Raw genomic sequence first — 24,999 nt, 5'->3', positions numbered from 1 at the left:
GCGGGGGTCGGGTGTATGTGAAGGGTACAGGTGGCTGTTGGGTGGTGGATGCTAGGATGCTACCTGGGCTGCCTAGAGATGGGACGGAACCTGAGGCAACGTTGCGCAAGGAGTCGTCGGCCGGCGGTGGGCTTCGGAGGTCCTCCGGTCACAGTCAGATCCTTATCCAGCGCGCGTGGCCGCGGGTGTGTTGGATATAGCGAGCGGTGCGAGGCTGGCGATGCACTGTATTCGCTTCCCAGAACTCCTGATAGACGCGTCGCTGCCTTTCCACGGCGTCCAGGTGGTCTCCATGTCTCGGCTGGCGTTGCAGCGAGCGCCAATCAGCATGCGGCCTAGTGCCGCGGACAAGGGCATCTGAACCGCTGATGCAGCGACGTCATCGCACACACACTGGCTAAGACGCCTGCATGACATCTACCCAGAATCACCTGCAAGACCTGCTAGACCCTTCACCAAGCCTACCGAAGACGGCTGGCAGACACATGACCTACACCGCCTCTTATGAAACCCTGACTCCCCGCCCGTTGTTATACCTGGCTGCTCCTCGCCCCTCCATCCTCCCTTTGAAGCAGCGTCCGATTGTCAACTTTGGTCGAGATCCGACATCGATCGCCACTCAAGCACCAACGGTTCCACTAGCGCCTTTTTCACCGTCGACAAGCATGGATTAAGTCCCGCCGCGCCACTTGACTTTTGTTGATAGCCTTGCCTCTCACCACATCTCTCCACCTTTACACCTCGCAGTTACCCACTGAGGTCCTGCCAATCACAATCTCGCCGGCCCTTACAGCGAGCCTGTAAGCCACCAGGGCTGACCACGTCGCACGCCCAGGCCACACCAAGCACCACGCCCATTGCGACTGCCACCTGTGCCAATATGTCGTCTTCACGGCCCGACGCCGAGGACTCGCCCTCGTCTTCACCTCTTTCCTCTCCTCCCTCCAAACTCGACACTTCCACTCGCCCCCGGCCACGACCCAAGCTCGTTTCCTTTGGCCGCGACTCGCTCATGGGCGGACGTCCAGACACTGAAGGCCACACCCACGTAGAAATCATCCACGAGAACTCGCCCACCATCATCCCTCAAAGAATGTCCTCCGAAGTCGATCCGCTCCTTAAGGAGGCCTTGTCGCCTGACGACGATGACGATGACTGGATGGGCGAACAGCAGGTCGAGGAGACAAAGAGCAGTTGGTTTCTCTTCTTGCTCACTTTTGGCGGTCTCGGTCTGCAAATAGGATGGTCTGTAGAGACTTCCAACGGATCGGTAAGTGCTTTTCCTGGAAGCCAATGTCCATGAGGACGCCATGGACCCTGCATGTAGATCTGGCCCTCGAGGACCCTTGGGCGTACTGTCACCGAGGTCGTGTGAGCCGTGCATGCATGCATCATCTGTCGGACCACCGCAATTCGTTTCATGTACAACATATGCTAACCATGTGTGCAGCCATACTTACTGTCGCTCGGTCTGAGCAAGTCGATGCTTGCCCTCGTGTGGATTGCTGGCCCGCTCTCTGGTGTACTCGTCCAACCCTATGTCGGTCTCAAGAGTGACAATTGCCGCCTGCGCTGGGGTAAACGGAGACCCTTCATCATCGGCGGTGCAGCTGCCACCATCGTCTCCCTCATGGTCCTCGCTTGGGCAAGAGAAATCATCGGAGGTTTCCTAGGCATCTTCGGTGCTGACCCCGAGTCAACGGGTGTCAAGACAAGCATCATGCTCTTCGCTGTCCTGTTCGTATACGTGCTGGATTTCGCTATCAACGTCATTCAAGCCGGTGTGCGCGCATACATTGTCGATGTGGCACCTACCCATCAGCAAGAATCTGCTAATGCATGGTTGATGCGCTCCGCCGGTATCGGTAACATTCTGGGTTACCTAGCAGGTTACATCAACCTCCCAGACTACCTTCCATGGCTCGGTAACACACAGTTCAAGGTCCTCTGCGCCATCGCTTCTTTCGTCATGGCACTCACTGTCGGTATCAGTTGCTCCACCTGCTCGGAACGCGATCCCCAATTCGACACTGCACCAGCCGAGCAGCAAGATGGTGTCATCGCCTTCTTCAAGGGTCTTGCGCGCTCAGTAAAGAAGTTACCTCCTCAGATCAAGAAGGTCTGCGCCGTACAGTTCTTTGCTTGGATCGGGTGGTTCCCATTCCTCTTCTACATCACTACATATGTTGGCGAGATTTATGCCGATCCATACTTTGAGGAGAACCCCCACCTGCCGGACGCCAAGATTGACGAGATCCTGGAGGACGGTACAAGGATTGGCACCAGAGCTCTTTTGGTTTTTGCCATCACCACATTCGTCGCCTCCGTCGTCCTGCCGTTCGTAATCCCCCCAACCTTCCAAGCCCCAGAACCCGACCGTCCGATAACACCGGCGACACCCATGACACCGACAACCCCACACTCTATGGGTGGCTCTGGCTACTTTGCCTTGAACCCCACACCAAAGGGAAACCCGAACACAACTATGGAGAAGATCTCTAGGTCAATGGAGATGTTGCAGGTCAAGTCGCTCACTCTCCGCCGATCCTGGTTCATATCGCATATCCTCTTCACCGTACTCATGGCCCTTACCTTCTTCGTTCGTAGTACGTGGGGAGCGACTGTCCTCGTTGGTGCTATTGGAATTCCTTGGTGTGTAACCAACTGGGCGCCGTTTGCCATCATTTCTTCCGAGATCTCCAAGAGGGACGCCATCCGTCGTGGTATCATCAGGCCCCGTGATCGCGAGTCACAGCTCATCGCCGAGGGTGAGGACGACGGTTCAGGCGCCGATTCTGCCGGTGTCGTTTTGGGAATTCACAACGTTGCTATTGCAGCACCGCAGGTTATCGCGACACTCGTCAGCGCCATCATGTTCAAGCTTCTACAAAAGCCTAGAGGCACAGCAGGCGACACGAGTGTGGCTTGGGTGCTGCGATTTGGTGGTGTTTGCGCTCTGGTCGCTGCATGGTTGACGTTGCAAGTTAACGAAGAGAAGGAGGAAGAGGAGGAAGAGGAGCCTTTCAGGAGGAGACGGATGTCTTAGGACGACTCCGACGAACGGTCCGTTTCTCATCTAAGACGGGACTTGGAGCGGTCGTTGAGCCGACAGAGCTTGTCTACTGAAGGAAACACCCGATTCACAAGACGATAGAAACGATGAAAGGATAGAGAACGAATGATTTTAACGAAGAGCATACGCTATACTACATGAAGAGCCTCACGGCTTGACTCTAGCGTTATACAGTACTGGTTTGGATTGGGATGCATCGCAAGGCGCAGCCAAGGCGTTTCTTTGGTAGGTTTGAGCGAGCGAGCGAGCATACCTTTTTTGTAAGCGCGCACGCGGAGTTTTTGGACGTACATATGGGTTGGCAAAGGGGAAAATGCACCGGGCGCACTCCTTTAGGCAGATGTTCATCTTACTAGCCAAACGCTGGCACACTTAGAGAGTGGTCGAATGATATCACGTCAACTCTACTCTAATGCCATCCAGACTGACTTACAACATTGAGCAGACTCTGCCAGATCTTGTTTGGAAGATTGATATGCAAAGATGCAGTCGGTACTGTTGACGGAATGATAGTTCAATCTCCTTGTCGGGACTACAACAATGTATAGACAGATGAAGCGAAGTTCTCTAACGATAGGTTTTACTTGACGAATCTCCTACCTACCGACTAATCAATCTATATACAACGTGCACCATCCTTAGTGGGCATAACATCCTTTAGTACCATCCACCTTCTAAACCATTCCGATGCGATTTGGATTCAGGTGCCAGCCACCAGTTTACAAAGCAGGCTTAGCGTTCTTGACGAGCATCTCAAAGTACGCCTGGTTCCACTGACCGGCCTCAGGACTCGGCTTGAAACTGTCCGACTTGCCACAGAAGGAGTCGTACCTAGTCGCCGAGCTGTCACTTGTACCGTCACTCTCGCCACCAGGCTTGACCCACACAAATGAATCAACAAGGCTGGATCCCGTGTTGCTCGTGGGACGAACACCGAATCCAGCGCCGTTGACATTGCACCAGTTGCCCCACTCCTCGCGCAGACCGGTAACGCCGTTGCGGCCTGTGTCGACGATGGCTTGGCTGGGCATACCTGCAGATTTGAGCTCGGGAGAGAAGAGCTCGACGAACTTCTTCTCGTTTTGTGCCTTGTTCCATTGGGCGTCTGTGGCCTTGGAGAACTCTCCTGGGGTTAGGTCCCACGCGTTCCAGCCAGCGACGTTGGTAGCGACACCACGGACGGACTTGGGGCTACCGGCGTTCTTGTAGACGGTGGCTAATTCCTTGGCTCCGGGCTCTGCACAACATTGTTAGTGATAAGCTGGAGGGTTTGAAAAGTGATGAGAGCATGCTTACTCAAGTTGTCGTTCCAGCCGAGCCATCCTCCGTGACCGGCATCGATGTACATGGCGATGTTGGGCAGGTTGAGCTGCTTCAGGGCATATGCGACACCCTCACGGTAGCCAGAGGCAGAGTCCTTGCAGGTCTGGAGGTTGGCGTTGGTGACCAAGTTGGGGAGGGAATCGGGCTCAATGACGAGAGCGATGGCAGTTTTTGGGTACTTCTTGAAGATGGCAACAATGGCTAACATATCATCAGTACGGGTCGTAGTCTTCGATGGACAAGACAGTCTTACGGTCAATGTACTCCTTCTTGTAGATGTCGATCTCGCCAACAGCGAGCTCACCGTTGGAGGCCTTGGCTGCGCAGTCACGACCGGGCAGGTCGTAGATGACGAGCGCGGCAATCTGACCGCAAGGAACGTCTTTGATGCCATCTTCGACAACAGAGATCTTGTCACGAGTGTCACTATATATGTGTTAGCCCAAAAACTGTGGGAAGAAAGAGTAGGCTGACTCACATCCAGAGGAAAGTTCCAACATCAGCAACCTTGAGAGCAGCAGACGCCAAAGCAGCGTCGGTCATCTGAGCAGCGGCAGAAACGACCTCGGAAGAGTAGAACTTGTTTGCGTAGATGGAACGAGACGCAAAGGGGTTGCCGGACAGGGTAACGGGAGTGGCACATGCTGCAGCTTGGCGAGCAGTGATGGGGCCGTTCTCGGTAGGAGAAGGAAGCGCAAAAGCGCCTGTGATGACCGAAGCCACGGCGAAAGAAAAGAGACCCTTCATGTTGACGTCTGGAAGTGGTTGTTTGGGTACCTGGGTGTGTCGATGCTAGAAGGCTTGGGGGGTATCGAGAGCCTCTTATATCGACGTTGGGAAGTATTCTGCTAGCATGGTGCCAGCTCAGTACTGAGGTACCAGTTCATCAGGAAGCAGGCCCGTAGAATGCGGACGTTAGCCTTTGGCTTAGGTCTGTGCGATCAGCGCTTGAGATATGAGGCTTAGATGAAGGTTTATCAACGGGAGCATGGTACTATAGTGGAGCTCCTGTAAAACCATACTAGTTGAGTAGGAGGCGAGAGTGAGTTTCATCGCAGTGGCGTTACTTTACGTTGCTGTAGCTCTCATCAAGCTGGCTTCCGCTGGCGAAGTAGAGTCGCCTCGTCAAAGACCTCTATTGAGGTTATGCGGGAGGAAACCTTCTTCGGATATCCTCTTCAGCCTCTGTCATCATTGCCTGCCCTTCCTGTTGACTGAAATTGCCTTTGTGCATTCCCACTCGCTTGGATCAAGCCCACAGGGCAAATAGATGAATGTTTACATGAGACACCATGAATTGCGGGGGTAGTCATTTTTCGGGTCTCATACCCCGCGATCTTCGTGCTGAGCTTTCAGCCTTGCTCTCTGTGACTATGATTGGCGGATGGGGTTCGCGAGTTTTTCATTCGAATGTGATATGACACCGTCCTCCATACTCGCTCGTAGGGCAAAACAACCCCCAGTGATGGAAAGTTGGTCTTCTGGTCTTATTGAAAGGAGAGGCTATCGGACCGAGCAATGCACTCGTGAACTCAAGGATCCTCCCCAGATGTATATGGCCTTGCCTGTATTGTACAGTCACTAATGGCGGATGCCCCCATCACTACGAGTATGATCGACACGGTTGGAGCCAAAAATGACGCGAATTCGCGCCTCCAATATAGCTGCATCAGCTATTGATTTGGCTATGACACGCGTATGATACGATACAAGCAGGTACATGAAGCGCGACCCGGGAATCTATGGCCGAAACAGCTTCTCGAAAGACTCGAGAGTACACATGACGGTCAAAATTGATGGAGGTCGATCTTGGAGGCTCTTTAATCTTGCATTTATCCTGATACACTCCGCATGGGAAGCTGTGACGAACGAAAGACCTGGTGAGTAATATGGCCAAGCCTCGTTACCGATTCAAGATGCTTGAACAAAGGTCGTGTGAGACATGATGAGCGCTTAAGGTAGAATTCTGGAAAATGAGACGGAGAGAATTCCCGGGTACGAGCATCTGCCTAGTTAGAATATACGAGAACACAGAAGTATGACACGCCATAAACCAGCCGCGTGAAGACGCGTTATACCGCTGTGTGAGAGGTCTTTCGTTCCAAAAACACCGTCTACCCCTCAATCTCTTGTCGCACCGGACGAATGCTGGCACGCGATCGCATCATAGCGCCGCGAGTGACACCTAGCGCTATTGGAGGCATGGCAATGTTATTGAAACCGGTATATGGTGTGTATGTCTGGGAGGCATCGTACCACTCCAGTCTCTGTTCGGAGTGTACGGCACAGGTCTCGGTATATCAGTTCCGCTGTCATGGAAACGTGTGTGGACCAGAGAGCATCGGAGATGCCGCAGATAGCGATGATTCTGAAACCGATACAGAGCGATGACAGCGGTAATTGGGGGGGCAAATCGTGAGTGGTTGGGGACAGTGAGGTGGTTTACGTTCGCAGATATCAGAGTGGTCGGGTAATTGAAGCCTGCTCACGCTAGTAGCCTGTCTATCCCCATCCTGGCGTAGTGCCAATATGAGGGCCCTCTACTGTACCTAAGCTCCACGCCATCGCCTCGCAAGCCTCGCGCTTGAGGAGAATTTCTGAGCTTGTGTGAACGTCCACGATCTTTGAGTCTCTGGCGGATGTATGTGTGGTAAGAAAGCTAGGTAGATATCTTATGACAACTTTTGTTACCGACGTTACCAGTCTTGCTGAGTTCCAGCAAAATCATGACATGACCTATGAAGACCCCTGTGACACCGCGACTGGGTAGCAGGCATATATCCATATCCGTTCTATATTGGTTCTACCAAAGTTTGTATCCGATCACGTAATCTTAGGAAAGCAAGTACCATGGATGACACTAGTGATGGGCAGCAAAACAGTATTAGAGTCTACACTACCTGCTATAATCTAGGACCCACTCTTAACTCTCCTTCTCCATCTTGTTGTACCCCGCTCTGATAAGCATAAACCATACGTTGCAGTACGAACGCCATATCGAAGCATATAGTTTTGCGAGAATCGTACAGCTGTTGGTTGACTGAACAGTCTTCTTTATGTTGCGATATGATACTGCTGGTAGCGATAACCTTGCCCCCAAGTTTCGCTTCAATGCTCATCATACTCGTCTGAAATGTGAAAGACGGATCATGGATGAGATTTGGGACCCAGGACATCACTTGCAAGCCAGGAACGAAACATCTCCGTGCGCTCGCTGTCTGGGATGCGACGCTAGGGTGGGTGGACTTTTGTCGATGGTGAAGCCTGTGCATGCGGTTAATCCCACAGTCCATAGAATATCCTGCAGGCCATCCTCTAGTCCGCCGCATGTTAGTTTGGCAAGAGTAGAGGTAAAATCATCGAGGTCGTGGGCAGTTTGGCGCTTAACAAATTGTACTATGGAGGGGAGTTAACGAATTTCCTCGACCCGTGCGCAGCCTGCAAGCAAGCAGTAAAGATTCTCCAGTGAGTAGGGATGTAGTCTGGTGACGAAAGAGCTGGGCATCTCTTGAACATGCGTTAGCCACGCTTCTGGGGCACCTAGAGCACCGGAAGCAAGGGCATTCGAGAACTTCCCAAGCATGTCGACAAGGAAGCGGCCTAAGGCACAGAACAGCCCCGAGTTTGTGGGCTCTACAACGAATCACCATGACTGTTCGAACAGATCCTCCAGTTTTACCGTCGGTACATACGTCGCCTCGTTGTTTACTAGCCACCACGTCGCCATAACAGCGACAGAAAGACACTTTTCGACCTGTGTGATTTTTGAGTCCCGATTATCAACAAGTTCTAACGTTAGGTCAACCATCGGATGTCTGGATATGAATTGTCGAACGAGGGTTGAACTGGACTCGTGAACCCTGACCCTCAATCCGGCAGGTAAGCCTAGGAAGCGAGACGGTCGTACGGTTGACGTATCCGCCGTTGTCGCGGTGTGGTTCAGTCGCTGATGTAGCTAAGGTGCTGCGCGTGTAGGTTGTGTATGCTTAGCTTAAATAGTTGTGGGAAAGCAGAAACAACGGTAGGCTCTAGCAAAGGGATCAGCACGAGAGATCATGCAATCCTCTTCGTCGGTCACGCGCTATGAACAGCTACGTTGGTGCCTTGTCTATCATTGCTTGCTACGCGTGATATCTTCTTCGTAGTGAATAGAGTACCGCACTTCTTGTCGGATGGTGTTATTCTCTGAGCCTAATGCATCTGTCTGCTTATTGCGCGGAGCTGAGCTTTTCGATGGTGACGACACTATGGCTGTGTTCCGCAATACTTCAGGCCTCAGCTTCATTCGCGTGACATGATGGTCAAAGCTTGATTCCGCCTGAGACGAAGCCTGGGATGACACTATGTCGATGGAAACCTCATGCGTGTTCGAGCGAGGTGCCTTCTTACGCGAACCCTTCGTGTTTCTTGATGTAGCACTTCTGCCCGACAGTTTGTACCCTTGAGATGACCCGTGAACCCGCATGAGCTCACCGTGACCGAAACCAGTGTTGAGCGATTCTGTAAATCGCTTCAATGCTGCAATGGTAGCCGCAGCGAGAGAGTATGATAATTCTACAGCCTGCCAGATGACCACTATAGCAGCTGTGAGTGGGACATTTGACGCTGTTGTAAGTTTGTGCATCTCCCTCTGGCGAAGAGCAGAGAAGACGAGGGTTCTATCGCATGGTCAGCCAATACTGAAGTAGTACTAAGAATCGGAACGTACGGCAATCGAAGCCAAAATGCTGATATAACGGTGATCTTGGTTCGGAAAGACATCTGCAAACTCCATACCAATTGTATGGGCAGAAAGAGCAGAAGAACTTCCGTCACGGCGTCCAGAGCTGTCAAGGCATGCCATCTTCTCTCCATTTGGGGGCATTCGGAGTTTACGGAGGTCATATTCCACGCGAACTCACTGTGAGCAGAACAGTTGACGGTCAGAAGTAGAATGGACGCAATAGACTGAGTAACGATTAGAGTACCGACGCCGTATTGACATCTTCTGTGGTGTAGGGTCTGTGTCGTACGCAACAGCATGGCAATGATCGCGAGCTTGGAGATGCATAGCGATGTGATCCAAAGAATGTTGCCAGCTATTATATAACCGTTGAGTTTGTCAATAGCAGGTGATATGAGATCTAGCTCAGTCATCGGGCGACCAAGTCCTGCAGAGATAGAGGCAAAAACGATGCCAAAGAAACTCAACGCCAACACCTATGTGCAAAGTTGTTAGAAACAGGCTTTTGTGACGCTCGAGTTCGATGTTCTCCGTTCAGACGTACGTACCCCCGACAGCATCACAAAAACATCATCGATACTGTAAGCTCTCCATCGAGTGAAACCGCGCAGACATGCTACGCATAGGGTGTAGCATAGGCAGAGACCGATAGTAAACTTCAAACTAGCTGCATGTCCGGGATGCCGTACGACCGCTTCCTGGTGGTCCGCCATGATGTTATTAGACAAAAGTACGATGAGTGCTGCTCGATTCTTGCGTTGCTATACCGAGGCGTAACTACATGGGGCGGGTTGCGGCGTCGTCTCCGAAGCTGCGGTGCTGATCACCATCCCGTGTTAATATCATATTCTAGGAAGAACTTCACTTCGCACCCAACGGCAAAACCAGCCGAGTACATTTGTTCCGTACGCCTTGCAAGTTTCGTATCACCCCTTGATAGGTGCGTGGACCTTGTTACCGCTCCCCAATCGTCTATTGTTCCGCATTTATCCAGTGGCTGGGGCCAGGCCCTGTCGCGTATGGAATCCTTTGACCCTACAGCGTCATTTGATTGGAATATGGTGCGTTGGTTGCAGGCGCTAAGATGAAAGCACATGGTGTATGCCATAAGAATTATCACAGGCTCACTACATCCATGTCAATAAAACGCTGTACCATAGCATGCCAGAACCTGACGCTTCTCGACGTAGCGCAGGAATGCAGTACGTTACACTCGGCAGTTAACGGTGTAGAGGCCGTTAAGCTTTCATCGATGGAACCTCACGACGAAATTGAAGTCAGACTACGTGAAGTGCTTGACCTTACACTCCGAGATCCCTGGACGAAATGACAGAGAGAAGAATTTGCGCACGCTTGACTCTCACGAGCGCGGACCTGTAGCGAGTATGACATGTCCTTTGATGAAACTGTAAGAGATGTGCGTTTCCGTAGAAGGCGCGAAGGATTCGTGCGCGGCTCGGGGAGGTGGTGTTGCTGTGCAAGCGTGGACGGACGCGGCTGGTTTGCACCGAGGCGCCTTTCCTAGTGGCCACGGGACGGGCCCTGAGAGGGTCTTTCGCTATAGTTTGGGGCCTTCAACACCTTCACCACCCATACGCCTCATCAACAATGCTGCCGCCATCCACCCAGCTTACATGTGACGTGCCGATATCACGATACGCGTTATGCAGAAAGCTACAGGAACCCGATACCTGTCAATTTTAAGCTTCACTCCCGTTACTGTATATTCAAGTCAACGTGATCGCGTGGCCCCCACGAAAAACAGCATCGGTGTCCCTTTCGTAAACTGCACCCGGCTTGCGAACCTTGTATACTCAAGCCGCGGCCACAAGGGCACCCTTCCTAGCGGGCCTCGGTTACACAACGCTTGTATTGTTCGCGGTTGGTTCGCCCAAGGCTCCACATTCTCGATGGCTTGCCAAATGAACCGGCGATCGTCCCGAGAATGGCAGCTGATTGCCAGCCCTAGGACACGGCTTGAAATCACCATGTATAGTTTCGCTCATAGATCTCGCATCTAGGTCGCTTAAGCAGCGTTTGAGATATATTTCTCCGTTGAGCCTTTCTCTTCTTCCAAGAAATCCCTTATCTTCGTAGATGGTCGTCGTCTTATAGCACTACACTTCGCACAATGGCAATTCTTGGAGAAGCGAAGATTGCAAATGCCGAGGAGTACGATATTGGAAGCAATGGATCCAGCGCAGCGGACAGGATGCATGCCAGTGCTCTGGGAGGCACAGCTCATGATGCCCTGGACATGCACAGGATGGGCAAGAAACAGGAACTTCGGGTATAATCCCTTACTGGACCCTATATGCAGGAACTCTACTGATTGCGTAATTAGAGAAATTTTCGCCTGATCTCCATCATTGGGTTTGTCGTTGTCCTTCAGTCAACATGGGAAAGTGCCCTATTGTAAGTACCTTTTCGCATGACAATTCCCCTGCTAACTTTCGGCAAGGTCCGCCTATTTTGGCTTGTTCAATGGAGGCACAGCAGGTGTCATCTGGATGATGATCATTACATGGATCTTCGTCCTAGCTATGATCGCTTCTCTCGCTGAGATGGCATCGATGGCCCCAACTGCTGGTGGGCAATATCATTGGGTTAGCGAATTCGCGCCACCATCATTCCAGAAGTCACTAAGTTACATCGTGGGTATGTAGTGGCACGAACTACACCACTGCGCTCAATCTACTGACAGTATATTCAGGATGGTCTGCGGCCGTCGGCTGGGTTAGTGGCATTCCCGCTTGTGCGCAAATGCTCTCAAGTCTCGTCATTGGAATGGTCCTCCTCGCGTACCCCGACGCGGAAATTGGAAAGTTATGGCATGTCACGCTTCTGATGATGCTCTGGCTAGTCCTCATGGTAGGATTCAACATCTTCCTGGCACAGCATCTACCCCTCGCTGAAGGTATAGTGCTTGTCTTGCATGTCTTCGCCTTCTTCGCCTTTTTGATTCTCTTTTGGACGATGGCGGAGCGGTCTCCCGCAGAGGAAGTCTTCACGACATGGACGAATGGAGGAGAGTGGAGCTCGATGGGTGTATCTGCTCTAGTTGGCCTCTCAACCCCACTGTGGTGCTTCATTGGTCCAGATGCGGGTGCCCACATGTCTGAAGAGCTGAAAGATGCCTCCGCAGTGCTTCCCAAAGCCATGATGTGGGCTGTTTTCTTTAATGGTATCTTTGGATGCATCATGGTAAGAGCACCCGAGTACCATACTGCATACAACACAAACACTGACTTCATGCCCTCCGTTGTAGATGATCACCTTCGTAATGTGCGGCGGCGCTCTCGACTCCGTCCTAGAATCCCCGACGGGACAACCTGTGCTTCAAGCTGTTTACAATGCGACAGGCTCCATTGCCGGCACAGAAGTTATGGGGGCGTTGCTCGTCATTCTTGTCTTCTTCGCAGCAGTGTCTGTCACTGCGGCCTCTTCACGTCAAATCTGGGCCTTTGCGCGCGACAAAGGACTTCCGTTCTCCGCATGGATCGAGCGAGTTCCGGCCGGCTGGGACATCCCCGTGAACGCGCTTCTCGTTTGCCTTGGATTTTCGTGCGTGCTCGCGTGCATCAACTTCGGTTCGGATGTCGCCCTGAATGCCATCGTCTCCATTTCGAATGCTGCCCTCATTTTCTCCTACATCATATCAATTGGATGTGTCCGATTGAAGCGTCTCCGCGGTGAGCCATTGTTGCCTCGACGCTGGAGCTTGGGCAAGTTCGGAGGCATCGTCAATGACTTTGCCCTGGCCTTCCTGATCGTGTCCTTCATTTTCTCTTTCTTCCCCATAGTACCGAATCCCTCTGCTACGGATATGAACTGGGCGTCGCTCATGTTTGGCGTGATGGCCATCATCGCTACCGTTAATTATTTCGTTAGTGCGCGGAAGAGCTATATTGCACCCGTCTCGCTCGTTAAACAGGATTAGGTAGTGGATCTCTTGTCCTAGCAATCATTGCAGATCTATAGATAAATACATTAGCATGCTACACCATACTGAACAAACTTCGTGTCGAGCTATTTTGTTACTAACCCTTTATAGATTAGCCTCTTCCTGCCCGATCCCTTCTCTACGGCAGATCCGTGTCCCCACCCAACTGTTGAACGATAATATTGCAGGGTCGAACGGATATCTATGGTTCAAGATCCCCGTTACCTGCTCACACTTTAGTCTTTGCATTTCCATCTTTTCCGAGAGCCTTCTTTTTCTTTTGGGATAAATCATCATGCGGGGTATGCAGATTTGAGTGGTTTGTACTGACTCGAATATAATCAAGCTTTGGCCTGAAAGGTCGGAATATCTCACAACCAAGATGTCGCAGCCCCTGAAAGAGGCCGATATCATATTTCCGCATCTCTCCAACACACCAAACCTATCCAGTACCCTCTCCTCTCTACGCCGCTCAACACTATCAACGCAAAACCGTCTCGCCTCAATCGTCTCGGACAGTGAATTCATCACATCTGTCGGATCTGCCTACGACCTGCCTCTGGTGGCAAATGAACGGTGTGGAAGCTGGTACATTCCTCCCTCTCGAAAATCTGGATCTGTTTACTTCAAGAGCACGGACGGCCATATGGGCGAATGGAGTTTCAGTCTAAGAAGACTGAATTTGCAGTTGTTAGATGTCGTGAAGAGTTATGGTGGAGCTGTGGTTGTGGATAGTACGAGAAGGGGGAAAAGTATGCCGGATGCGTTGAGTAAGACAATTCCGACATGGTGTTGTGTGATCAACAGGGCCGTATTTGGCGCACACGAGAAAGAGGAGATGCAGTTGTTTACACCGCCGCAAGCTGTAGGCGAAAGTGAGCATGCGCAAATGGAGAAGAGGATAGATGAGTTCGTGCGACAGTTTCTGGTTCGTATATGGTCTTGACGTTCCCGAGGATACTAGCTAATACCGAGAGAAGGATGTTTGCAAGCCCAACATCTCGGACCTTCGCAGTAAGCTACAGAAACCTCTGCGACCGATATGGGTGACACAACAATCATCTCTTCCAGAACTAGCACCTTCTTTTCCGGATTTCCATCCCATCGTGCTCTGCACAGCCTCACGGCGAGTGCGCGGTGCTGAAGTATCAGAAGGCGGGTACATTCAGGGTGCTGCCGATGACCATGAAGCGTGGTCGCATAGTCTCACTCCGGCAATGTTCTGGAAGCATAAAGATACATTGATGAATACGAGCGAAGAAGATGCGCCGGCTCTCATTGAAAGACTGCTCAAGGAGGATGGAGGTAGCAGTGCAGTCGCGAGTTTGATCAAGCCGACGTCGAAACTGCACATCTCATCTAGTGATCAGATAAACGTTGAGGGGTTCGGAGTTGTGGTAAGCTGCACACCGGAGCCGTTGTCCTCTTCGATGCTCAAGGAAGCTGGAGTCAAACACTATTTGCATCTCAAATGCCAGACAGGCAAACTCGGATCGCGCGACCTCCGCACTCAACTCCCGCAGCTTCAGTATTTTTTTTCATCCCTTTCAACACCAATAACTACAAAGATCCTCGTGTGCTGCCCAACAGGCAAGGATCTCTCCGTCGGCACCGCCCTTGCGATGTTATGCCTCTATACGAACGAACAAGGGGAGATAGATACCAGCAAACCAAGAGATGCAAAGGACATGGGAAAAGCCTTCATCAAGCAAAGGTTAAGCTGGATAACAACAAGCAATCCAGCGCTGAATCCAAGTCGAGCTACGCTTCAAAGTGTCAATGCTGTCTTACTAGAGAGCCAGGACCCGAAGGCTTACTTACAGACGAAGAGTGACGGCACGGGTATTAACAGTTTCACTGCCTCGATTCCGATTAGAGAAACAAGACCCTTGTCGCAAGAGGCAGAAGAGCTACAAACAGGAAAAGCACCTGGAGACGGGGAACCACAACAAGATCCTCCTTCGATGCCTAAAACCATCTTCAAAAACCTACTCAACTCGCCGAGTCAATCATGGAGCTTTGAACGTACACTGCGCTCCTCCCTACCCACACACCCTTCGGGCACCGTGACAGGAACAGCGACATTTACGTCCTGCAATCTGCCGGATCACTTTCCACCCACGTTACTCTACGCTGAAGAAGGCGAATTCGTTACCGACACAGGGCTAAAGTTTACTGCGCGGAGAAGATATGTGTATCAAATCAAAGTTGGAGATGATGAAGATGGGGGCGAGTATATAGCAGTACGCTTCTTTGATGACGAGAAGATGCCGCGAGCGGATATCGGGGATGGTGTTGGAAAGAACGGAGAAGGGATTGGCGGATTATTTGTAGAGATGGGCAGCCTTGAGACTACTGGGGGAGAAGTGAAAGCGAAGAACAAGGAAACACACCTCTGTGCCGAAGACTTGTATTCTGCGAGCTGGACATTTGGGGAGGGTGTCGTTGTAGGGAGTGAGTGGGCGAAGTGGTGGGAAGTGCGCTATGACGTCAAAGGGCCAAAGAAGGACTACGTGAGTACTACACGATATACTCTTGTTTGAGATGGAAGCGAGTAGTGAAAAGAGAAGAGATGGATATAGGGTATCAAGCCGATCTACACAACACAAAAGCCCACGCGCCTGAGACTGCAATACAGCACACCATGTCTCTTACAGAGAATCTCGAGTTCATGACTTCATCCCCGTCACCCTCGTCACAATGTTCGCAATCTTTATGAATACATTGACGATAAGCGCCAGTGCAGCAGTCGGAACGAAGATCTGTAGCCACTCATACCACAGCTTTGGTCGGACATCTGTCTCGATCCATCCCGCGCCCTTTAGTGGGGGTCCACCATTGACGTTGGGTGTCTCGCCTTCGTCTGCCGGGAATCGCTGGTTCTCGACAAAGTATTGGAGTAGATCGTCCTTCTCGCGCCAACGGGCAAGGAGCCAGTCGCTAAAGATCTTTTCATCGTGGAGGGGTATATCGGCGATGGCGAAGCGGCGCCAGTACATGTTTACAGACTTTGGAGGTCGGCCCTCAAAGTAGGTACTGTAGAGTGTAAAGAGATCTTGGCCATACTGACCGACACTGTTTGGGGTTAGTAATCGTACTCTCGGCTTGGTAGATGAGACTTACGGGACGCCTTCGTATGCCATTGTGCAGTCATACAAGTAGTCGACAGAGCCCTGCAACTCTTGCAGACAAAAAGACAAACCTGTGCTTCGCGGCAGCAGCGCATGTCTCAGATCTTCAATCTGGTTCTTCTCCGCCCACTTCTTGCTGGAAACGCGACCGTTCTTACTGAGATTTGTGCCTTCAGGGAAGATGAGCAGCCACATTGGGTCGAGGCCCTTGGAGCCCGATAGTGGGCCATTGGTACTCCTGCTCAGCTTCCTCAACCTATGTTGGAAGCGCTCCTTGTCCGTCGACCACTTGCGAGATAGGAAGATGAAGCCGTAGAGCATCATGCCCCAGCCGAGGATGGGAATGTATTTGAGCGACTCCTTGAGGATAATGTAGAGGTGGCCATGCATCGAAGCACTGTATCCGATCCACCAGAGGTAGACCCAGTCGGTGTAGATCTAGGAAGCGTCAGCTCTTTGTGCTCCCGGACGAGTTGGTTGGAAAAGCGCACCTGGTGGTTCGAGATGAGTACCATTCTCTCTGGAAAGTCGCATTCCATCATTCCATCTTTATTCTTCCTCATCTGTCCTCTCACGCTCTCGTCTCCGCTGACGCGCATCGTGACGGGTGCCCACCAATATGTCATGGTGGTGACGACTATGCTGAAGTGCTGCTTTGTCATGGCCATCCACGCGTAGAAGAGATCTTTGCTGTAGAAGTACAGCGGGAGGCCAATATATTGTGTGACGGCGATGCTGGAACACGGCGTTAGTATCCTATCGGCGGCATTAGCTACTGGTGTATACTAACGCTATGATGCTGCCGTTGAAGTACGCTGCAAAGAGACACATGCGCATAGCCTGTGCGAAGACTCCATGCTTGACTTCTCCGGCCGGATGCTGCGTGGGGTCGGGGAGTTTTGGCCCTGATGGTGTCTTGGCCCGCTGCGCTTTCAGCTTCTCGATTACGGGCACTATGGCGGGGGGCTGGCGCTGCCTGATGCTTTTGGTTGACATGATGCTTCGAGTGTGGACATGCATAGGAAGGGTGTAGGTGGTTCACACTGGGGAATATGACAGATAAGGCGCGAGTGCGCGTGCACGTAGGTTGGCGTGATCGGATGCTCAGGCGGACGAGTGAACTAAGGTCGAGACATGGGGTGGGGGAAACAGAACAGGGCGCGGTGGTCAGCATTGAGCGTCTTGCAGTGGGAGTGCCGGGGAGAATGGCGTGAAGGGGTAGACAAGGTAGCCAGGCCGCAGCTTTTGCGCATCGTGTCTTCGGGCGCTGGAACTTGGTGCTGCCGATCCGCAGCTTTCCATCCAGCATGATGACACCGGCGAGAGTTACCCCACCCCGTGCAGGGGATAGCTCTGCTTGTGCGGGCGCTAGTCACATCCGGACGCGTTCACTCGCAACTTTCACCCTTTGAACCCCAAGGCCCACGTTTCTCGCATGTGACGATGGAGATTAGTCGCTGGGCCAGCATTATCTCCGCCCGTTAGCATTCACTCTAGGTTGTGTGCCTCGCGATACCCTCAAGCTGCTATCCTATCACGGTTCGACTCGTCATCATCCGCTCATATGGCGCCCACTCACCCTTACAAGCTTTGCGCACAGCATCGCCTCGAATTTCGGCCCTAGTCTCTCCCACAGCTCCCAAAACATGTTTGTACCCCATCGCATCCTGCCATGGCGGCTCCTCGCTCTGCCAGCCCAAGCACGAAGCTTCTCTTCAACGTCACGTCGACTCGAGATCCGGCAGATTGCTGAGCTTCCCTCGCGCACGAAGCCGTCATACATACCATCATCGAATACGCTGCTGAGCCTGCAATGGCCGTCGCCGCCGCGCAACATCCTCATCACCAAGAAGAAACGCACACCGAACATCACCGAGTCCGTAATAGAATTTACGTCGCACATCCGCTCCACCTACCCATCCATCAACGTCATCTTCGACCCCGAGACGGCTCAAGAGCTACACGAGCAGCTTCCATTCCCCGTATACACATATGCGAAGAGCCAAGGTGCACCGCAGTACCTTTCGGATAAAACTGACTTGGTCTGCACACTGGGCGGCGATGGAACGCTGCTGAGGGCTAGTAGCCTGTTCAGCCATGCAGACAATGTACCTCCAGTATTGAGCTTTGCCATGGGCACCATCGGCTTCTTGGGCGAGTTCAAGTTCAGGGAATACAAGAGGGCGTTCCGGGAAGTGTATATGAGCGGTGCGCCAGACACGTACTCTACTCTCTCCGACTCGCTAGGGACAAATCCTCCTACACCCCCCACGTCGCCAGATGATCCTTTGGACCGGCCACTGAGCTATGCCGATATACGAGGCAAGGCTATGGGAAGCAATAGGACAGCGCGCATCTTGTTGCGCAACAGACTGAAGGTTGGCGTCTTCGGGCCTGATGGAAAGAGGATAGGAGGCGTTGGGGCCCAGGGCGACACATATGCGCTGAACGAGGTTACGCTTCACCGTGGCTCCAGCCCGCATCTGAAGATCATCGACGTCTATATCAACAACCGCTTTCTCACCGAGGCAGTCGCTGACGGCATGATTATCAGCTCGCCAACCGGATCGACCGCATATTCGCTATCTTCTGGAGGAAGCATTGTACACCCTCTCGTGCCCTCGATATGCCTTACGCCGATCTGCCCACGATCGCTTTCCTTCAGGCCACTGGTGCTGCCCGCCCAGACACCAATCACGTTGCGCCTAGGTAAGAAGAACCGCGGTCGCGAAGTAGAGGTCAGCATTGACGGGAATACCATTACTGAGAAGCTGGGCACGGGCATGGAAGTCCGCATAGGTGGAGAGGAGGTCAAACGCGACGCTCGAGGCTGGGAAGGTGGAGTGCCCAGCATCGTGCGTGGTACGAGTGGCAAGGAAGACATGGCTGAGGATCACTGGGTTGGTGGATTGAACGCTCTCCTGAAGTTCAATTACCCGTTTGGCAACCAGGAGTCTTAGACACTCTTCAAGGTCCATTGCATGGCTCCAAGCCACGATGACCTCATCCGCTGGTGGAAGTAGCAATCATGTCGCTATTGATTACCCATGACCTCCCATCTCCAATACTAGGCCATACTGTTGATACACCAAATTACCATGGTTGGACAAGAACCTCCAATCCTCACTCAAGTCCGCCATTACGACATTCCAAACGGGTTGTACATTCCAGCAGCTTAGAACGGATTTATACCTAATGCTGCCATCTACCTACACATCGGCTACCTTGTCTATTGTGAAATCGAAAGTCATGCTTCAAGACATAACTCGTCAGAGAAGATTTACAGTCTTTTTGCCCGAGAGTGTGAGGACTGGCTGGAGGCTCTGGAAGTATTTCCCAAACTGGAAGAAGTCGGGACCATCAAGCTGGAATGTCAGTCCGTTGTCGCTGTGTCTGTGCGTGACATGTTCAACAGCTTTGCAGAAGCCGTTCGGACGCGGCTTCGGGAGTTGAATGGAAGGAGGAGGTGGGAGATCGTGGTTCAGGCTTGAATATACATATCGCCACAATAAACAATTGATGTGATGTCAAATTCAACGTTCACAAAGACGGCTGTGGAGATTGTGGGATACTGAATGTTAACATGGCAGTGGCGCGTGTATTGCGAAGCAACGAGCTAACTGCATCCACACTAGCTCGTACCAGCTCCCCTGCGGCTCCCGAAACCTGGGAATGCTTTCTCTCTGCGCTTGTCCCAGCATCGACATCTCAGGCTATTATCGACCAACAATCACTGTTGCTAAACAAGAGGAACCAGACGCCCGTAGACAATGGTCTGCCTTGATGAGATTCGCTTGAACATACCAATGGACCTGATCAGCCACCTCACCGATTTGCACCCGAATATATGATCCAGCGCGACCGCGACTGTTCAACCTTCGCCACCGTGGCTGTTCTTCCACGTTCCAGCGTAGTGATGTGTTACTAGCTGTGGAGATAGTATTGCTTCTTCCTCCAGGCTATACATGTTCGTCATGGGCGCAAAAGAGCGACCTGGCATGAACAGCACATCTCCGACTAGCTTGGGCTGCAGAAGCTCCTCCGTGTCACTTCCCACCAGATTGCGATTCAACATGCCTCCCAGACTCTTGTAGACCGCACTCGTCAGACGCCTTGGGCCCGTAAACTCGACTGTGTCTCCCATAATATCCATCGTGGTGTTTTCAACGGCTATACCGTGTTCAGCAATCTTGTCACCCAGCTCTTGCAAGATGTCATTGATACACTGCATCAGATGTGGTGACCTAGGCTTTGCCATCATGGCCCATATTTCCATCTGGTGTAGGTAATTACCCGGCCAACCATGGTCAAACTCCCAGCCCACGACAAGACTCGTGTTTCCTTTGTACTCGGCTGGGATCCAATCGTCAATGGGTATATCCTCACAAGAAACGTCGAGATCGAACCAGATGCCACCTTGATCCCAGAGTAATAGGTAGCGAAGGAGATCGGCCTTCCATATAGGAACTGGTAGCGCCAGGAAGTTGTCGACAATATCGGGCCGGAACGCGAATGCTTTGCGAACATACTCGTCGCTGCTTTCGTCGGTCATGAAGTGTGCTTTGTATCCTGCGTTGGGCTTGATACAACTATCGGTCCAATTCCGCGCTTCATCTGAGAGACCACGAGGACCCAGTTTGTACCATATGATCTTTGGTATCCCGTCATACTTTGGTGTTGGGATAATTCCTTGAATGCGTCCCGCGATGCTGTCTTGGACGGAGCGGAAGGTGCAAATCTGGTAAATGAAGAAGATGACAAATAAGGCAATGAGTGAGTGATAGCTGAGAAACCTGAAATGCAGCCGCGCCAACATACTGGAAGCGCAGGATGTTCAACGAAAGTTGGCTGTAGCAAGACCAAGCCGAGTAGATGTATATGCTTCATCATTCACACCGACCTTGGCAAGGCTGACGCAAGATTGCTGATAAAGAGGGGCTATGCGGTCTCGAAATCAGCCCAGACCCAGAGTGAATCTTAGACTATCCCTGACACTGTCGGAAATGAGTGGTGCGCATGACCTAAGGCTGAGCTTCCAACGAAAACGATCAGTGTCAGGAGGTGGTACAGTATATGCAGCCAGGCGCGCAACAAAGAACTCGTACTCCTCAACGAAACGAGGGACCACTATTAGTCGACAGAGATACAAAAGAAATGTTCGAATCGCGTAGTCTTACGCCCCGCGATATATATACCTGCACCTGCTTGAGGATTCCACACAATCTAATTTACGGGAAGGTTGACCATGTTGTGCCCAGTTATGATCTGCATTCATGGAAAGGCAAAGTATTTCTCAGCCCGATTGCATGCCCACTAGGCTGAGAAGGTTACACGAGCTTTTCACCAAGACCAGTGAATGATTAGTACTTACGCCAGTCACCAGCGTTCGACCATCACACGCAATTTGCGAGGCCTGTCCGAAGGCCTACCACATGTGCGATGCAACGTTTCCGATACTGATCAGTATGAGTTCTCGTGCACACACCGATCCTCACTATCGCCACGCTTCCAGTCACGGCAAAATAATCATGGTATAGGAGAAGCGCATCGGGTCGCCGACAATCTGACTTCCTACGGCATTCAGACTAATGTCGTGCTTCTCAGCTCCCAAGCTGGAAGTATGGATGCGCATGGAATTGTGTCCGGCTCACATGCATGTTCTTGAAGTAATCTCTCACACACAAGCAAGCCGCCTGCTTCAGCCTCATGTGCATTTCCATTCCAGCCATCCTGCCATCAACCTGCTTACGTTTTACAGAGTTTTCCAGGGCTGCCTTCTATTCTTCTACCCCCTTATATCTCACAATAGCAATCTCTCTCATTTAGATATGCCTTCGCTGGGTGCTTGGGTCGCTATAGCGGGACTTTCATCTATGGCCTCAGCCCTCATGGAATTCAGGGCCCCACCGTCGAACTCGAAATCTCTAGACTTTAGCAATGCGGCCACGTACACTATAGGCAATATACTCCCGGTTATCTGGACGGAGCCGCTCATCGGCGTTGCCGCATCGCTTCTTCTATGGCGGGCAAACGCAACTGGAGATCTGATTGAGCCATCGGAATATCTGACACGTATGAAAAACACACCGCTGTTGACATTAGCTGGAGCGAGACTGGCTGATGGTATCGAACAGAGAGTGTCGTGAACAAGACCGACTATAGCTGGCTTATCAGGACTGGCCTGGACCTTACAGCGTCAAATCTTTTGCAATTGACCATCTACCAAGAGGGTGAAGTCGAACCAGACGATTTCAGCCAGTATTTCTATCTAGTAGACAAAGTCGACTCGGTATCGGTGTCAACGTCGTCCACTTCATCTTTGCTTCTAGTAAGCTCAACGTCCGCCGCGACGTCCTCAGTCTCTACTGCAGCAAGCTCGACACACACTAGCGCACCGACAACCGCACCCGTACCCAGCACAGCAGCGCACGCGAACAGCTTTCCCATATCAGCCAAAATCGGTGTTGGCGTAGGTATACCTGTTGCACTTCTCCTCGGTTTGGTCGTCGGGTTCCTCTTGTTCCGTCGCCACAAGAAGGACACCGCTAGACAACAGACACCTGACACCCAAGTCGCTGAGCAGTACAAGTACGGACACTACGCACCTCCTCTGAACGAGGCGCCACCAGAGAGCTTGGTAGAGTTGGACCCACAGCACGCCGCAGAGGTTCATGCGCACAAAACGCCAAACGATGGGGCAGCGTCAACGAGGTACGAGATGTAGCGAGTGATCGACTTGTTCACGATAGTATGCTGGTAACTCGACGGAGGAGGAAGCGTTTCTTAATGTACACGTTTGTTATTCTTTGTAGTCAGTGATCATAGTCCGATGCTGTTCTTTTTACAAGCTGTCCTCTGATTCCTCCCATTTAACGAACTGAATTTTCCTTGTGTATCACATGCCAAGCAACTCATCATGAACCGACAGTTTTACCGATGTTGCCTGAGTGTTGACGATTCGTGTATCACCACACTTTACTTACTTCCGCCCTGATGATGTACGACAACATGGTATATGCCTTTCTTGGCCGTATCACTGAGTGGCGCGTCACTCACCGGTCACTGTCCCTCCTCAGCCCTGAGGACTAGCCAACGCCTTCAATGCAGATAGACATGGGTGCGCATACCCGCGCGACGCCAACTCCACTGGCCCACAGTGTCTCTCTGTGTAGCAGTGACTGCATGAGTGGAGATTTGTTTGATCTAAGCCACATTAGACACATTTCAAGATGCGTCAGGCAGCTTGTGCGTCTCTGAGCTTCGATTAGAGTTTCGCTAGGACGTTAAAATAGAAGACGGGAAGTGGCTATTGCTCCACATCTACGACAGTAGGGCAATACCATTCTCAAGTACTGTTCGTGCGTACTAACTTTCCGATGGTTCGCACTACCATGACTACTGGATGTATGCGAAGTGCAATGGCTTTCATTGAAGTTACTACAGGGATGGAAGGGAAAGCTACGAACGGTAAAAGGGGATTGAAAACAAGAGAGCAGGCCAAGCACACATGCGCATGACAAAGACGAAAACGTCCGGCATGCTCAGTTGCAACAAAACGGATTGATCCTTCCGGACTGTGCAAACGTGAAGTAGTGACCCAAGGAGCAATACACAATCAGAAACACCCCAAACCCACCATAGCCAGAAAGCCTTAGCTTAACCGTACATTATGGAATGTCGCTCCACATCCTTGACCTTGGCGCGAGTATGTGGGAAGAGGGTCGAAACATGTCGTATCATTCGAAGTCAGAGAGCCGGGGTGGGGACTTGTGTATACGTGTTTGACATCATCGAGTGGCGTCGCTGCGGCGGTGGTTCCTACTAGACTGTCCGTATCAGGTGCTTTGATTGAAGCGAGCTCAATACCCTCATCAACCTCCTTATCCCTTGACTCATTCGCGTTCCGATCCGTCTTTCTGATGCAGGTCATGAGCAGTATCATGAAGAGGATGTAGCCCAGTAGGCTGGTTGTCCATGCGAGGATGATGGCGCAGAACATATAGGCGTCTCCAGCAGGTGGATTGTCAGTGAGAATTCTGCTGATGCGATCGATGGATTCCTGGCTGGGTGTCTGGCCATTGGATGTTGAGATATGAGCAGAGTCGCTATACTTCCAGTAGATATCGCCACGGTGGTTGTGGAAGTCCAAACCCAGACTGCCGTACACGGATTTAACCTTTCGCCAGCCACACATCTTATCATTGTCCAAAAGCAGTGTTGAGAAGCGGTTGAACACTAACGCATGGACGAGAGCGTTCGGGTAATAGGTGGTGTACTTTGTGACGATAGCGTAGTCGAACACGTCGTTCTCTTTTGGGTCGTTGAACGTGACCACTCCGCGATTGGAGCCTTGGTACGAGAGACAAACTGTATGCTGGGAATGGATCTTTGCGTCTTCGGCTCGAGGTACGCTTTTGGCGAAAATCAAGATGGGTGAGAGTAACATGACGAGGAGGGACACTAAGATCATGATAGCGATGTGAGGATGGTTTCTTGACGTGAGCGATTGGATGCCGTTTGCTATGGAATCCTTCGCCGTAAGAGCTGCGGCGCCGGAAGAATGGGGTGACGTGGGGAGAGATGAATGGGCGGGATGGCGATATTTTATAGGCAGCCAGGGCTGCGAGTAGATTTCGCGAGGCAAGTGGCGTAGAGAGATCATGGAAAGTAGCATGGCGCATGTGTTGTGGATGTTGCTAATTGAGAAAGGAGCAATCATGTTGCACGTTGTAATCTCAACCGTCAACCCGCCTCCAGCAGGACCGCACTCCATGCAAGGAAAGAAACCAAACATTTTCTCGCCTAC

The 24,999-nt window shown here is 51.7% G+C and overlaps 10 protein-coding genes across 10 annotated transcripts; 5 read left to right on the top strand and 5 right to left on the bottom strand.

The window, feature by feature from the left end:
• Nucleotides 1-880: 880 nt before the first annotated feature.
• Nucleotides 881-3,046, top strand: ALTATR162_LOCUS10470 (uncharacterized protein; the record flags this gene model as incomplete). The annotated part of the gene is made up of 2 exons (XM_043318106.1): nucleotides 881-1,270; nucleotides 1,451-3,046. The coding sequence occupies 2 exons, from the start codon at nucleotides 881-883 to the stop codon at nucleotides 3,044-3,046; spliced, it is 1,986 nt and encodes a 661-aa protein (XP_043174041.1).
• Nucleotides 3,047-3,792: 746 nt separating this feature from the next.
• ALTATR162_LOCUS10469 (uncharacterized protein) lies at nucleotides 3,793-5,143 on the bottom strand (the record flags this gene model as incomplete). Its single annotated transcript, XM_043318105.1, has 4 exons — nucleotides 3,793-4,310; nucleotides 4,370-4,597; nucleotides 4,650-4,822; nucleotides 4,875-5,143. 4 exons carry the CDS (start codon nucleotides 5,141-5,143, stop codon nucleotides 3,793-3,795), a joined length of 1,188 nt encoding a protein of 395 aa, XP_043174040.1.
• Nucleotides 5,144-8,507: 3,364 nt separating this feature from the next.
• ALTATR162_LOCUS10468 (uncharacterized protein) lies at nucleotides 8,508-9,832 on the bottom strand (the record flags this gene model as incomplete). The annotated part of the gene is made up of 3 exons (XM_043318104.1): nucleotides 8,508-9,054; nucleotides 9,105-9,595; nucleotides 9,668-9,832. 3 exons carry the CDS (start codon nucleotides 9,830-9,832, stop codon nucleotides 8,508-8,510), a joined length of 1,203 nt encoding a protein of 400 aa, XP_043174039.1.
• A 1,418-nt stretch (nucleotides 9,833-11,250) lies between these two features.
• ALTATR162_LOCUS10467 (uncharacterized protein) lies at nucleotides 11,251-13,059 on the top strand (the record flags this gene model as incomplete). Its single annotated transcript, XM_043318103.1, has 5 exons — nucleotides 11,251-11,409; nucleotides 11,464-11,534; nucleotides 11,581-11,777; nucleotides 11,833-12,323; nucleotides 12,388-13,059. 5 exons carry the CDS (start codon nucleotides 11,251-11,253, stop codon nucleotides 13,057-13,059), a joined length of 1,590 nt encoding a protein of 529 aa, XP_043174038.1.
• A 385-nt stretch (nucleotides 13,060-13,444) lies between these two features.
• Nucleotides 13,445-15,605, top strand: ALTATR162_LOCUS10466 (uncharacterized protein; the record flags this gene model as incomplete). Its single annotated transcript, XM_043318102.1, has 2 exons — nucleotides 13,445-13,990; nucleotides 14,043-15,605. 2 exons carry the CDS (start codon nucleotides 13,445-13,447, stop codon nucleotides 15,603-15,605), a joined length of 2,109 nt encoding a protein of 702 aa, XP_043174037.1.
• A 126-nt stretch (nucleotides 15,606-15,731) lies between these two features.
• ALTATR162_LOCUS10465 (uncharacterized protein) lies at nucleotides 15,732-17,189 on the bottom strand (the record flags this gene model as incomplete). The annotated part of the gene is made up of 4 exons (XM_043318101.1): nucleotides 15,732-16,137; nucleotides 16,186-16,631; nucleotides 16,685-16,928; nucleotides 16,984-17,189. 4 exons carry the CDS (start codon nucleotides 17,187-17,189, stop codon nucleotides 15,732-15,734), a joined length of 1,302 nt encoding a protein of 433 aa, XP_043174036.1.
• A 650-nt stretch (nucleotides 17,190-17,839) lies between these two features.
• On the top strand, nucleotides 17,840-19,153 carry ALTATR162_LOCUS10464 (uncharacterized protein; the record flags this gene model as incomplete). The annotated part of the gene is made up of 1 exon (XM_043318100.1): nucleotides 17,840-19,153. One exon carries the CDS (start codon nucleotides 17,840-17,842, stop codon nucleotides 19,151-19,153), a length of 1,314 nt encoding a protein of 437 aa, XP_043174035.1.
• A 911-nt stretch (nucleotides 19,154-20,064) lies between these two features.
• On the bottom strand, nucleotides 20,065-21,009 carry ALTATR162_LOCUS10463 (uncharacterized protein; the record flags this gene model as incomplete). The annotated part of the gene is made up of 1 exon (XM_043318099.1): nucleotides 20,065-21,009. The coding sequence occupies one exon, from the start codon at nucleotides 21,007-21,009 to the stop codon at nucleotides 20,065-20,067; it is 945 nt and encodes a 314-aa protein (XP_043174034.1).
• A 1,072-nt stretch (nucleotides 21,010-22,081) lies between these two features.
• ALTATR162_LOCUS10462 (uncharacterized protein) lies at nucleotides 22,082-22,917 on the top strand (the record flags this gene model as incomplete). The annotated part of the gene is made up of 2 exons (XM_043318098.1): nucleotides 22,082-22,265; nucleotides 22,328-22,917. The coding sequence occupies 2 exons, from the start codon at nucleotides 22,082-22,084 to the stop codon at nucleotides 22,915-22,917; spliced, it is 774 nt and encodes a 257-aa protein (XP_043174033.1).
• A 927-nt stretch (nucleotides 22,918-23,844) lies between these two features.
• Nucleotides 23,845-24,663, bottom strand: ALTATR162_LOCUS10461 (uncharacterized protein; the record flags this gene model as incomplete). The annotated part of the gene is made up of 1 exon (XM_043318097.1): nucleotides 23,845-24,663. One exon carries the CDS (start codon nucleotides 24,661-24,663, stop codon nucleotides 23,845-23,847), a length of 819 nt encoding a protein of 272 aa, XP_043174032.1.
• Nucleotides 24,664-24,999: the final 336 nt, after the last annotated feature.

Source organism: Alternaria atra (assembly GCF_907166805.1).
Source record: "Alternaria atra isolate CS162 genome assembly, contig: 34, whole genome shotgun sequence".
NCBI classification, from domain to species: Eukaryota; Fungi; Ascomycota; class Dothideomycetes; order Pleosporales; family Pleosporaceae; genus Alternaria; species Alternaria atra.
Note: the sequence above shows the minus strand (reverse complement) of the source record. Positions and strands in the feature narration are given on the sequence as shown.